The 12,883-nt window shown below is 44.4% G+C and overlaps 1 protein-coding gene across 1 annotated transcript in view; it reads right to left on the reverse strand.

The window, feature by feature from the left end:
- Positions 1–12,883, reverse strand: part of LOC138664648 (vasoactive intestinal polypeptide receptor-like) — a 339,770-nt gene that overhangs the window by 271,669 nt on the left and 55,218 nt on the right. Inside the window, exon 2 of the mRNA XM_069751535.1 lies at positions 6,424–6,538. Within this exon, the coding sequence (XP_069607636.1) occupies positions 6,424–6,538 (115 nt within the window). The remainder of the gene's footprint in view (positions 1–6,423; positions 6,539–12,883) is intronic.

The raw sequence follows: 12,883 nt of genomic DNA on the forward strand, positions 1-12,883 counted from the left end.
CTTCTCTACCTTTCCTAGGTTATATCATCTCGGACACAGGTCTAGTGATAGTTACGGAGAAGGTGCCTTCCATCTTCGAGTGGCCCTGAAAGCATCTACTATATAATTGTCTAAGGGTCACTTCCGTCTGTCCTTCTGTCTGTCTGTCTGTCACAGTTATTCATTCGCTGATTGGCCTCGGCAGCTGCCTGTCATAGCTGCCGCGACCAATCAGCGACGGCCACAGTCCGGAAGAAAATGGCCGCTCCTTCCTCCCCGCAGTCAGTACCCGGCGTCCGCATACTCCCCTCCGGTCAGAGCTCACACAGGGTTAATGGCAGCATTGACCGCGGTGTAACGCACTCGGTTAACGCTGCTATTAACCCTGTGTGACCACCTTTTTACTATTCATGCTGCCTATGCAGCATGAATAGTAAAAATATCTAATGTTAAAAAAAAAAGAAAAAAATAGTTACATACTCACCCTCCGGTGGCCCCCCCGGATCAGGAACCAGCCTTTCCCGCTCCGTGCGACGCCCCGGTGACCGCTGCATGCATTGCGGTCTCGCGAGATGATGAGGTACGGTCTCGCGAGACCGCTACGTCATCATCGCGCGAGACCGCAATGCACTCTTCAGACCGGACCGCGCGGCATGCATCGGGAACCGACCGCTTCGATCCGGAGGCTCCAGGAGGTGAGTATGTAACTATTTTTTATTTTAATTCTTTTTTTTTAACAGGGATATGGTGCATACTACGTGACTGTGCTTTATACTACATGGCTCTGTGCTGTATACTACGTGACTGGCCAGTATACTACGTGGCTCTGTGCTGTATACTATGTGGCTCTGTGCTGTATACTACGTGACAGGGCAGTATACTACGTGGCTCTGTGCTGTATACTACCTGGCTCTGTGCTGTATACTAAGTGGCTCTGTGGTGTATACTACCTGGCTCTGTGCTGTATACTACCTGGCTCTGTGCTGTATACTACGTGGCTCTGTGCTGTATACTACGTGGCTCTGTGCTGTATACTACGTGTCTCTGTGCTGTATACTACGTGGCTCTGTGCTGTATACTATGTGGCTCTGTGCAATATACTATGTGACTGGGCAATATACTAGGTGAACTACGTGGCTGGGCAATATACTACGTGACTGGGCAATATACTACGTGGCTCTGTGCTGTATACTATGTGACTGGGCAATATACTACGTCACTGGGCAATATACTACGTGGCTCTGTGCTGTATACTATGTGACTGGGCAATATACTACGTCACTGGGCAATATACTATTTGGCTGGGCAATATACTACGTGGTTGGGCAATATACTACGTGGACATACATATTCTAGAATACCCGATGCTTTAGAATCGGGCCACCATCTAGTTAAAGATAACCAGCGATTCATGGAATTTACCAACTACTACTGACAATTCATTCCTCATTTTTCATCACGGACAGCTCTTATTTCTGCCATGATCCATAAGGGTGCCAATCCGAAGGTATGGACTCCAGAGGCTTAGAATGCTTTTCTCTCCTTGAAACAGGCCTTGTCCTCCACTCCAGTATTACATCAGCCAGAAGTGAACAATCAATTCTTTCTGCAGGTAAACATTTCTTCTTCTGGGGCTGGAGCAGTTCTTACTCAGAAGTCTCCTTCCGGCCATATGGTGGCCTGCGGTTTGTTCTCCAAGGTCTTCTCTGCCCTGGAGCATAGCACCGAGAGATGTTAGCAATCAAGATGGCTTTTCGAGAGAGCAGTCCATCCAGTCATCATTCATACTGAACACAAGAACCTGGCCTATTTGCAGTCCGTGCAAAGACTGAATCTGCATCAAGCTAGGTGGTCACTATTTTTTGCCTGTATTGATTTTGTCTGCGTTTTCACCCAGCTGGCAGAAACAAATTCAGTGCACTTTTCCACTCCTTCATGCCCACTGACCAAGAGGAGGAACCTCAACTCAACATCAAGCCATCCAAGATGGTTAGAGGCGAGTTTAGCAATGAAGGCACTACTCCAAGCTGGGCAGAAAAGACATTGCAGTTCATATCATGTCACTACCGGTGCCCTACCATGTGTAAGGAAGTCTTGAATTTCGTTTTCGGATGCCCTTCTTGTGCTTGCAACAAAACTCCTAGGCAACTCCTGTCTGGGCAACTCTTACCATTTCTTGTGCCCTTGGTGCTATTGCTGCATATTGCTATGGATTTTATTACAGATCTTCCTGTGTCCTGGGGCTGTTCCATCATCTGTGTAGTGGTGGAACGCGTCTCAAAGATGGCACATTTCACCCCTGGCCTCGCTCCATACACTTGTATTGCATGACCCCGCAACCTGTCAAGAGACACGGTTGCCCAGAAAGTGCAGCCGTCTAGTGGTTGCAGCCTCACTCAATGCAAGTGTGTAGAGTGAGGCCGCACCCACTAAACAGACTCTGGCCGGGAGTATATATATCGCATACATCACCACCGCTCCAGACTAAGAAAGCAGCGAATCCTCGCAGCGTACAGTGCATGACCTGGGGGGAATTCATAAGTCTGCAGTCACACAGAGTGACTGCAACTTTCCATTGTAGTCCGGACAACCCCTTTAATGAATCACTAAAATTGGTTGAACATGGATGACGTGTCTTTTTTTCAACGTACCATGTAACTATAAAATTGGCATTTACTTCTCAATTTGCAAGACTTAAATGAGATATCCAACTTGAAAGACATGTTGTCTAGTGCAAGGTAAATGTATTAATATAATTGAATTACAAAAGCTTTCCCGACCACAAGATATCAGTGCTAGTACCTCAACATCTACCTTGGGTCTGACATGCAAGAGAGCTCACTGTTTTGACGCAAAAGCAATGATGTCTATGAAGAGGCTGACTGACTGGTCTATGAAAAAGTCATGATGGAAAAGATAGGTGGTTTAGCTGTTGAAATAAATGTTGAAATATGCCCATTCGGGCAAATTACTGCTCTTGTGCTGACATAGACATTTCCAAAGCCAAAATTGGAGATATTGATGTGATAGATCCAATGATGAGACAGGGCAGCTTTTGTAATCCAATTAAAATATACTCAATCTTTTTCCACTTTACACACATTAAAAAAAATTTTTTTTTATCTTTTTATCAAACAAGACATCCCCCTCATGGTAGACTTATCCTGTTGGTTTATCAGGCAGCTATTCCTAATGAAATCCTCATACATATACATGCTTTGTTAGGCTGATAGTGCATGTGTATGATGGGGAGTAAGAGTAATCAATTGTCAGACACCTATGGAAGTGGCTTTGCCCTATGAGAACTAAGGATCAGAACCCGACATAGGACTAACATCCCATACACATTAATTGGTTGGCAAGTCCTTCCAACACTAGTGAGTCCAGCTGCTCTTGGTCTAAAGTATATATAATAATAATAATAATAATTTTTATTTATATAGCGCCAACATATTCCGCAGCACTTTACAATTAAGCGGGGACATGTACAGACAATAAATTCAGTATAAGTTAAGACAATTTAAACAGTGACATTAGGGGTGAGGTCCCTGCTCGCAAGCTTACAATCTACAAGGAAATGGGGGGACACAATAGGTGAAAAGTGCTTGTTATTTCAGGTCTGGCAATTATAATAAATAGGGATTTCCATATAAAGCTGCATGATCCGGTCATCAGCCCGTGTGTTTAAGTGCAATAGTCAAGTATCAAGTGCAGTTATCGTGTGCATGGAGGGTGTGGAGACAGATGAATAGTAGGGTGCAGAGTCACATGCAGATAATATTTGGAAGGAAGGAACAGGACAAAGTTAGTTTACTGAGTAGTTGATGTGGTAGATAGATGCCTTTTCAGTTTTGCAGATATCTGGTAGAGAAACAAGAGCTTTCATTCCATGCAGGGTGTTTTTGAAATCTGCAATATTATTGAGTCAATTTCTCTTGCAAGTACACTGAGATTTATGTTTGAATTTTCTCCATAGAGGTTGCATCTGCATCTGAATATGCATTTCTACTGTGTTTCTGCTGCTTAAACTAAGCACTAAAAATGCAAATAAATCACACGACTGAATCAATAATAGAATTTCTTCAAAGTTAAATACCAGGAAGTATCAAAAACAAAGCAGCTTTATTTAAAACACTAGATGGTTGCCCGATTCTAACGCATCGGGTATTCTAGAATATGCATGTCCACGTAGTATATTGCACAGCCCACGTACTATATTGCCCAGTGACGTAGTATATTGCCCAGCCACGTAGTATATTGCCCAGCCACGTAGTATATTGCCCAGCCACATAGTATATTGCCCAGTGATGTAGTATATTGCCCAGTGACATAGTATATTGCCCAGCCACGTAGTATATTGCCCAGCCACGTAGTATATTGCCCAGCGACGTAGTATATTGCCCAATGACATAGTATATTGCCCAGCCACGTAGTATATTGCCCAGTCACGTAGTATATTGCCCAGTGACGTAGTATATTGCCCAGCCACGTAGTATATTGCCCAGCCACGTAGTATATTGCTCAGTGACGTAGTATATTGCCCAGCCATGTAGTATATTGCCCAGTTACGTAGTATATTGCCCAGTGACGTAGTATATTGCCCAGCCACATAGTATATTGCCCAGCCACGTAGTATATTGCACAGCGACGTAGTATACAGCACAGAGCTATGTAGTATACAGCACAGACACGTAGTATACTGCCCAATCACATAGTATATTGGCCAGTCACGTAGTATATTGCCCAGCTACGTAGTATATTGCCCAGTCATGTATATAACAGGTTACAAAATAAAAAATAAGGCCCAGGGGTGGTATGAGCGCAGGACCTGTGATGATGTCGCGGTCACATGACCGTGACGTCATGTAAGGTCCTTCTCGCATAGCATCTTTGGAACCGGAACCTGCCACTTGCACTGCCAAGGACAGCACGCACGTCGGAGGGTGAGAATAACCTTTTTTTTTAATTATTATTATTTTTAACATTAGATCGTTTTACTATTGATGCTGCATCAATAGTAAATAGTTGGTCACACAGGGTTAATAGCTGCGTAACCGGAGTGCGTTACACAATGCTCCGGTAACGCTGATATTAACCCTGTGTGAGGGCTGACTGGATGACTGGAGGGGAGTATGGAGCGGGTACTGACTGCGGGGAGGAAAGAGCGGCCATATTGCTGCCGGACTGTGGCCGTCGCTGATTGGTCGTGGCAATGGCCATGGGCGTTTTGCCACGACCAATCAGCGACTTGGATTCCATGACAGACAGAGGCCGCGACCAATGATATCCGTGACAGACAGGAAGACAGACAGAAAGACAGAAGTGACCCTTAGACAATTATATAGTAGATGATACACCAAAGCGAGACAAAAACATTAAAAAAAAAATGAAAATAACATCATTTAGCTAATAGGTATAGAAATGCTGTCGAAAATCTGCAACATCAAAAGCTCACCAAATACTCATCACCGAATCTTAATTAAAGGGAGCTCACCCCTGGAGGGGGCCACAACCCCAATTTACACTACAAAAAAAAGGACTGAACACCAGAATGAACTAAATTAATGTACAAATGTACAACTACTGTATGTGGTCACTATACAGTACAAACATATACGGTGCATTGGTCAGCACACCGTAATTTTTGAATGACGTCATTGATGAACTCTACTAATGCTAGATATGCAAAAAATATAAGGTAAAGAGATAGCGTTTTTAAATCAAAAAGTGCAAAAAACATCCAAAAAAAAACAAAATTATACTACCCTCTGAACAATAGATTTACATTTTAATTTAAAGGGAACCTGTCAGCTCCCCCGTGCTCCCAGAACCACCAGCAGTTGTGTGTACATAGCTATATACCCCGCCTAACAGTCCCTGTATTACATTACACACATAAACAGATCTTTAGAACAAGTATTTCTAAATTCCATTTATGATATGTAAATGAGGCCTTTGACTAGCTGATAAGGCATTAGTGTCCTCAGACTTGTCAGCCCATTTGCCTTGTTATCACACTCTTGTGCATGTGATAACATGACTTACAAGGGCCAGAGTCATCGCCAGTGCTATACATGTACATGATCAGAAGTGAAGAAGGCTTCCAATCATGCGCAGTGTGACTCTCTGAAACTGGCACGCGTACACCCGGCTTCAGACAATCAATGCAGTGAGGGAAGGAAGCCGTGCACATGAGCGAGGTATGTATAGTATTGGCGATGACTCTGGCGCTTGTAAGTCATGTTATCACACCCACAGGGCTGTGGTAAAATGGTAAGTGGGTCAACTAGTCTGGGGACACTAACGGCACATAGTCAAAGGCTTCTATTACATATCATAAGCGTACGTTAGAAATGCTTTTTCTACAGATCTGTTTTTTGGTTCTGGGAGCATGGGGAACCTGACAGGTTCCCTTTAAAGTTTTTAGGCACCTTCGATTGTTACCTTCAGTTGGGGATCTGAGTATTGTCTCATTCTGTGATCTCATTTTCTTATAGCATTGGGCCTCCTGCTCAAGAACCTGAAGGACCAGTTCACATTCGGGGTGTGTACAGCTGACCTAATGAAGACAGAAAGCACAGGTGAATTCAACTGAAATAGCATGCTTTTAGTGTAAGGAGATGGACATACTGCTGTTGTATAGTATAATGTAAACAATGATACGCGTTAATAAGGAGAGTAGAGAGAGTTGGAGTTGATGATTTGAGACTGTGTGAAAATGCTCCGTCTTGTGAAGGAAACATTCATAAAGTTGTATACCTGCTACCTACTGTACATAATTTCCACTGCAAACACAGTGGATTGAGGACCCTAGTTTCACAAGGTATTCCCCCACCTCCTACACTAGTTACTGTACCCTCTTCTCCTCCTCTTCCTCCATTTCCTAGTTGTCAAACATATCAGGCTTAGGAAACCCTACACAAAAGAAGTCCTCCAAAAAATGGCATATAACAATATAAATGTTATTGAACCATATCTAAAACATATGACATCATACAGAAAGGAATGAAAAAAACAAGCAAACATTGGGCAGAAGTATGAATCAGATCCAACAATAATAATAAGTGCATAAATAGCATCAATGGTGTCCCACTGTAAATATATCAATAAAAGCACAGTGCTTAAAGTGAATCAAGTGCAAAGGTGCATATACATGTGGATCAAAAACATCCTGCAGGACTGGGTAAAATTATTTCAGTAATATGATCCAATGCATTATAAGCAAAGTTACTCAGAAGCTTTATAAAGGAGAAATGTTTCTGTGCAGATCATAGCCAGGCATGGAGATGAAATGAAAAAAGTTCACAATGAATACTCCAGGCTGCCACATCGTACCCCCTGACACGCGTTTCGAGAATCTCTTCCTCCGAAGGGGTGCATGAAAACACTGCAGCACTGCCTCGGTGAGGTGGGAAACAGAGTCTGCTGAAACTATGTTTGCTTAGGTGACCACCAGGCACACGGTCATAGAGTTGTTGAAAGTTATAACAGACAAGACTGATTTGTGGCTCTCACAGTTGAACCTACAATCAGGCATGGTCCTATGTGATAATGGCCGCAACCTGATGGTGGCTCTGAAGCTTAGCAAGATCCAATTGCAAAAGATTTACCGAGTCTGGTCCCGGCGGAGGCGACTGGTGAGGGAGCCGGCGGGAACGCTAGCCACCATCTTGGGACTGCGGGCGGGAAGGGTCTGAAGACGCGGGGGCTCCGGCGGGGGTCGGACCAACTTGATCCCCTGCTCCATACCTGTCCCCCTGCGGCTGCCGTCGGGATCGTCCGCCCGGGACTGCCGGTGAATTGAAGGAGTCGCGTGGCACCGGGGAGGCTGACCGGCTTGTCTTGATGGGAGGCGCTGGGACAGGCCGCCGGATCACGAGGCAGCACCCGAGGAGAAGGTGCACGCTCGGCCTGGTGAGCGCAGAGACTGGCTCCAGAGGAACACCCGCTTAGCTGCAGGATTGCCGGACGAACACTGGCGGAGTGACCTCCTTTCAGCCGCCGACACCGTTTAGCTGGCGGCTCCTGCACCACGCCGCCCGGAGGATTGCTGTGACCTCTGGTGCCCGCTGCAGCTGCTGCTGTGGAGCCGACGACGGTGAGAACCAGCAGAGCACCTATAACTCTGAGGTGGGTCCTTCCACACTAGGAGGCTTTAACCGGGGACTGCGGGCATCGCTCAGATCTGGGCATTGGGGGAGACTAGCCGCGGATCATTGTAGCTGCTGCTATTTGGCACCCAGCGGTTCCGCCCAAACTAGCCCCCATCTTTGGGGTCACTGAGGCTTCCTACACTCCACCACAAACGCTATCCGCTGGTATCAGAACTGACCCCCCCACCACCACCACCACCACCTAAGACTGCACCATCTAACCTCCTGAAAACCTTACTGCTGCACGCTTTTCTAACAACCTTCTAAAGGACCCCTCCCCCATTGGGGCTTTATTACAATACCCTACCTTCTCCCACTCCTGCCTGTACAACGTAGGATGTAGCTATCACTAAGAGGAGCTGGAGGAGATTTGGGAGTTCTCTATTTTCTTTGACTTGCAGCAATTTACCTACAATGGTCAAATCCATACAAAAATCAACTAGATCAAACTCTAGATCCGTTAGCTCTACCCCTCAAGCAGATATAGAAAAATTCCTAAAAAAACGAAACAACCCAGCCATTACCGCCAAACCTCCCCAATCACAAGAGAGAGACATGGAGACTCACACAGAATCGGAATGTGAAAGCGACGGAGATACAGATGATCAGGCTGGAGGAGATCAAGTCACCAGATCATTTATCAAGAGAATCCTAAGCAAAGCCCTGGGTCCTATAGGCAGAGACCTCTCAACTATTAAACAAGACCTCAACCAACCGGGCCATAGAATAGAAGCAGTAGAAACCTCTCAATCAGAATTAATTCATAGTACTAACTCCTCCCTGAGCTGCCATGTCCAGCAAGAAGAGCACATAAATCGAATTTATAACATACTAGAGGACCACGAAAATAGGGAGAGAAGAAATAATCTCAGACTAAAAGGTGTTCCAGAATCGACCCTCCCAGAAGCACTGATCCCTACTGCCATTGAAATCTTCCGCTCAATTCTCAACCCATCAGACCCTCTTGAGATTGACCTAGTAAGAGTTCATAGAGCTCTGAAACCAAAACCGAAACCTGACAAAGCTCCACGAGATGTTCTATGCCGCTTTCTCGATTATAGAACCAAAGACCTGTTGCTAAAAAGAGCCCGGGAGGCGGAGTCGATCACACATGGTGGGACTCCAATCTACATCTTTCAGGATCTCTCAGCCTCCACTCTATATAAGAGATGTCTCCTGAAACCCCTCACCTTTGTTCTTCAGCAGAGACACTACCCATACCGCTGGCTATTCCCCTTTTGTATTTCTATATCGGCTAAGGACCGGAAATTTGTGATCAAATCTACGGCTGATATTAAAAATGTCTGCAAGGAACTGGAGATCCAACTTGATCAACCGCCTATTTTGGAGACTGTTCATGAAACCCATAGGCTGAGGCCCCTGCCTGTACCTTCTCCCTGGCAGGACTCCTCGGCCTCAAAATCTGCACGCTCAAAACGCCGCTCCTCCAAGAATACATCACCAAGAGACAAAGACCATGACCCAGACTGAGTGAGACTAGGAGCAAAGAGTAGAAAATTCAAAAGAAAGAAGATTTTCCTGTTACCTTCTTGTTCTTTGACATATGTTCTTTTCTTTGAACTCATACAATTTTTGCTCTCGAGTTTATTGAGCTTATTGTTTTCTTTGTTGTTCCCCTTGGTCAGCAAAGACTTATGTCTACGTAACGTTCTTGCTGCAATTTTTGAAGTATAAAAACTCCAACATGTTGTTGTTTATATGACTCCCTTCTCTGACCTCCTTCTCCATGTCCCCTACCTAAGCTATGAAAAGTTTCATATCACCTAACGTTACCCCCTCCTATCTACCATGTTCTGACCATTTTGTTTTCTTATGTTCTCATGATTCTAACAGTTTTTCCTTTTCATCTACCCTCACCCCTAGACACCCCTTCTCTCCTCATGATCCGTGGGACGAGCCATCCCTCTGCTTGATCTGCTCTAAACTACACGCATCATGGCGGTGAACCGTAAGTCTTTCCAGATTATCTCACACAACGTGCACGGACTGAACTCCCCAATTCCCAGGTCGCAAACTTTAAATTCTTTCAAAATATCTAAATATGACATTCTACTTCTACAAGAGACCCATTTTACTAAAGACAAAACCCCTACATTTGAAAAATGCTTTTTTGACAGGTGGTGCCATGCTACATCCCCTCAAAAGGGATCAAGTGGAGTATCAATAGCATTCGCTAGAGATATACCTTTCCTCCTTGTAGAATGCCTATCTGATCCTGAAGGCACAGTTATCCTAGGAGGCGACCTTAATGTAGCATTAGACCCCACTCTAGACACCTCAACCAAGAAAAGCTCCATTTCATTAAAAGATCTAGCCCGTCTCAAATCACTATTACATTCCCTTGAACTGATCAATGCATGGCGCTATTTACACCCAACAGATACTGACTACACTTTTTACTCACCCCCCCACAACTCCTATCATCGCCTGGATTACATTTTAATCTCTAGACCCCTCCTCCATTCTACCATAAGCATGAATATAATTCCCGCTATCCACTCTGACCACTCTATAGTTCTAATTAATCTAGAATTCCATAAACCATACTCTAACTCTAGGACATGGAGACTTAATGAATCACTACTACAACGTGAAGACGTCAAAAAATGTATCCGTGAATCGCTCCAAGAATATTTTAAACTTAACTCTACCCCTGACATTGACCCTCCACTATTGTGGGAAGCCCATAAGGCCACGATTCGCGGTGTATTCATTTCAATTGCTTCGTTCTTAAATAGACAGAAAAAAGCAGAAATCCTAGCCCTATATAATGACATTGTGGCCTTGGATGCTTGCCATAAGAAAGAATTATCAGGTGATGTACTTTCCCAACTCACGAAAAAACGCCAATCTTTAAAAGATTAAATGCTCGCACTTCCAAATATTACCTTTCCTGGAAGAACAAAATTTTTGCTCATTGGGATAATGCATCCAAACTCATGATCTCTTTGATCAAAAAACGCCAAGCTCGAACCTTCATTCATAAAATTAAATCTACTGAAGGTCAAACTACGCAACAATATAACCAGATCACTGATGCATTTTTGACCTTCTTTAAAGATCTATACCAACTTCGCCAAAGTGACTCAACAGACGACAAAAATCAAAGGCAAACCAAAACCTGAGCTTTTTTATCCTCCTTACACCTCCCCCAACTTTCTGCTCTCCAACAGCAGTGCCTGGTCAGACCCTTCGACCTCTCTGAGCTTCAGTCCACCCTGTCTGGTAGGGCAAAAGGGAAATCCCCAGGCCCGGACGGACTCCCCAAAATATACTACAAATCCTTCTTTGACATTTTGGGCCCCCACCTAATAAATGTGTGTAATGCAGTTCTGGATGGTAAATCTTTCCCCTCCCATTCGCTTGAAGCCCATATCTCCCTTCTTCATAAAGAAGGGAAAGACCCAGAAAGTTGTGGAAGCTACAGACCTATTTCCTTGCTTAATGTTGACCTAAAAATGTATGCGAGTCTTATTGCAAGAAGACTAGCGGAGCTACTACCACAACTCATCTCACCCAACCAAATGGGTTTTTTGACAGGCCGGGAGGGGAGGGACAACACCTCCAGAATTCTACACCTAATACAATACGCAAAAATGAACAAGATTCCTCTTGTCTTATTGGGGACGGACGCCAAAAAGGCCTTCGACAGGGTGGACTGGACATTCTTACGTGAAACTCTCCTCACCTTTCACTTCCCCCCCCCAGTTAGTAGACGCAATTTTCCAGATGTATACCACTCCCTCAGCCCGACTAAGAATTAATAACTTACTATCAGACCCCTTCTATATTCAAAATGGTACGAGGCAGGGGTGCCCTCTCTCTCTGATTCTATATGTGCTAGCCATGGAACCTCTAATCCAAAGCATTCAACATAATGTAGATATCAAAGGGATCCAGGTTGGCGGCTTCCATCACAAGTCTGCAGCATTTGCAGATGATCTTCTGGTGGTACTGTCTGATCCTGGGAGGGGTATCCCTGCCTTTGTCCATACAATAGAGCTCTATGGGGAACTATCCAACTACAAAATCAACATCACAAAGTAAGAAGCATTAAGCCTTAATATTCCCAAATCCGGAATCGATAAACTGAAAAAACTTTACCCCTTCAAATGGCCCCCCAAGTTCATAACAAATCTGGGTATCAAAATTGGAAGGTAGATGGGAGAGCTCTTGGAGCTCAATATTGTACCCTTACTAAAGCAGGCCACCTTCACGGTCAACTCCTGGAAAGCCCCCTTCCTATCTTGGATGGGAAGAAAAAATCTGTTGAAAAGCATTATACTACCTAATTCTTATATCTCTTCCAGATGCTCCCTATCTATATTCCCAAATACTACCTGGCCAAAATTAACTCCTTCTTCATCAACTTTGTCTGGAATAATAAACGTCCTCGAATTAACGCTACCACATTAGCTTTACCAAGGTTGGAGGGAGGCATGGGTGTACCTGATATTTTCCAATATTATAAAGCCGCTATGCTCTCTAGAGTAGTTGATTGGATCAGAAAACCCACCGAAAAACTTTGGCTGCCCATTGAAGAACACCTCGCTCCTATCCCCCTACGAACCATGACACTACTACATGATTACTCCAATTTAAATCAACTTCTTTCCAACGAATTAACTATAGCTGTACTTAAAATTTGGAGAACCGTGTTTCCCAAACTAACCCCACCTATCTCCCCAATTTTGACAATACAGGACGTCATTGGACCCATCCCCCCTAAA

The sequence above is a fragment of the Ranitomeya imitator genome, chromosome 2 (genome assembly GCF_032444005.1).
Source record: "Ranitomeya imitator isolate aRanImi1 chromosome 2, aRanImi1.pri, whole genome shotgun sequence".
Taxonomy (NCBI): Eukaryota; Metazoa; Chordata; class Amphibia; order Anura; family Dendrobatidae; genus Ranitomeya; species Ranitomeya imitator.